The sequence below is a fragment of the Punica granatum genome, chromosome 8 (genome assembly GCF_007655135.1).
Source record: "Punica granatum isolate Tunisia-2019 chromosome 8, ASM765513v2, whole genome shotgun sequence".
In the NCBI taxonomy this organism is placed as follows: domain Eukaryota; kingdom Viridiplantae; phylum Streptophyta; class Magnoliopsida; order Myrtales; family Lythraceae; genus Punica; species Punica granatum.
In genome coordinates, this window is record NC_045134.1 from 11,855,497 (window position 1) to 11,857,689 (window position 2,193).

Here is a 2,193-nt window from a genome sequence, read left to right on the forward strand (position 1 = left end):
GCTCATTAAGCTGGGAAAGCTTTAATTATAATTTAATCTGAACTGAAGCAATATATTATATGACAGAACTGGGGTGACGACTGAGTAAAGAAAGAGTATATGAAGTATGTTCTTCAAGTTTTTCGATTACAATCCTATGTTTTGCACTTACGGAGATAAGTTAATTCTCAGTCGAGGTGAGTATAGCTACACGAGATACTCCCTTCTCACATACGGAGTTTCACTCCTCAGGCAAGTTTGGCAACTAACATCCGGTAGGAAACGAAAGATGAAACGAACCAGTTAATTTGGTCTCCTACCCAAAAAAATACTGTTATATGTTGAATTTTCATGACCATTATAATGAGCATGCCATCATAGTTAGGTATTACAGTACGAATTGCCGCTTATAGTTAAGAATCCCCATTTTCAACATCATTTAGTACAACTTTAAACCCATTTTACGACGACTCTTTTACCACAGTACAATCAAGCCAAAAATCTATATAAAGAGGGCAGGAACCGAATGAGAAATGCATCAAGGCAAAGGGAACAACCTAATTAAGGAAGCAAAAAGATGGGGTCTTCCATGGCCAGTATAATGGCCACTGTGCTTGTGGTGGCAACGTTCTTCCTTATCCAGCCGTCCCAAACTGCTGCAGCTAACACGGAAGGATTCCCTTTCTTTCCTCTCCCTAAGTTACCCTTTCCTTTCCCCAGGAGATCACCGCCTCCTCCACCACCCCGAGCGGTCTGTACCTGTCCACCTCCTCCACCGGTGCAGTCTCCACCCCCACCCTCCCCCACCGCCTCCACCTATGCTATCTCCACCCCCACCTCTCCTCCACCACCGCCTCCCCCAGTTACGTCTCCACCCCCGCCATCTCCCCAACCGCCTCCTCCCCCAGTTACATCTCCACCCCCACCTTCTCCTCCACCGCCGCCTCCCCCAGTTAAGTCTCCACCCCCGCCACCACCCCCAGTTAAGCCTCCTCCCCCAGTGACATCTCCACCCCCGCCTTCTCCTCCACCACCGCCTCCCCCAGTTACGTCTCCACCCCCGCCGTCTCCCCGACCGCCTCCTCCCCCAGTGATGTCTCCACCACCGCCTCCCCCAGTTAAGTCTCCGCCGCCCCCGCCGCCACCCCCAGTTTGGTCCCCACCCCCGCCATCTCCTCCACCCACCGCCACCCCCAGTGCGGTCTCCACCACCACCTCCACCACGAGGGCGGTCTCCACCACCACCACCTCCACCACGAGGCAGTAGACCACCCGTGAGGCCGCCTCCGCCTCGGCGAGGAGGGAGGATATAGCCTCCATGCTCTCACACAGCTCGGTGAGCAGCCAGAGTGTCTATGACTATTTTCATGCAAGATTACTTGACCTCACCATGCTATACAAATTTTGCGCCCATGCATGCTCAAGAACCGAGTAAGGCTTACGTATATAATTTAGTCACAATGGCTGCCTACCTAATTTGGTCTCACTCAGTGTCAGGTTTACATAATTGTCACATCTATATATATAACAAACGCATGAAGGCAGCAACTTTGTTCAAATAACAGATCTCCGCATCGTATAGCATATATGCTTGCAACATATTTCTGTTCTTTTGTTAGTTTGCCTTGATATATATATATATATATATATATATATATGTGAACGGTGTGATACATATATAATAATCAATATGTATATTCCCTATGTCGACCACTTTGGACAGTGTGAACTAATGGATCTCATTTATTCGCTTTTGATTTTGTTTTGCAGGAAGGTGACGAATAATATGAAGAAATAAATGAGGAGATCTTTGAAGACCTCATCTAATAATTAATGCGGTGAATTAGAAAGCGATCGCGAGTGTATCCTATTTACTCTCTGTACTTATCGCAATAAAGGGAATAAAAAGTAAATCTCATGTTTTGTGATAATTGTAAGACAGATCGGACTGCGGATATAAGAGGGAGGTACTCCATGTCTCTAATAACGAAGAAATAGAACATCTTATCATCTCTTAAGAATATTTCTTAGTTTTGCCTTTCCTTTCGCATCTACATATGAGCTATTACTGCAATTGTGACGGCTGTGGTACATAGTTACGTGTATTTTTTTTTATGTGCACTGCCCAATATTTGACAAGTTTGAACCAGTGACTAATTTAGGTACAAGCTGTCCAATCATGAATTTTCTCCATTCACAAAACTCGAATAATAT

General features: G+C 45.8%; 1 protein-coding gene across 1 annotated transcript; it reads right to left on the reverse strand.

The window, feature by feature from the left end:
- Positions 1 to 795: 795 nt before the first annotated feature.
- Positions 796 to 1,299, reverse strand: LOC116188747 (glycine-rich cell wall structural protein 1.0-like). Its single transcript, XM_031518229.1, has one exon. It carries the CDS (start codon positions 1,297 to 1,299, stop codon positions 796 to 798), a length of 504 nt encoding a protein of 167 aa, XP_031374089.1.
- Between the last annotated feature and the right edge of the window lie 894 nt (positions 1,300 to 2,193).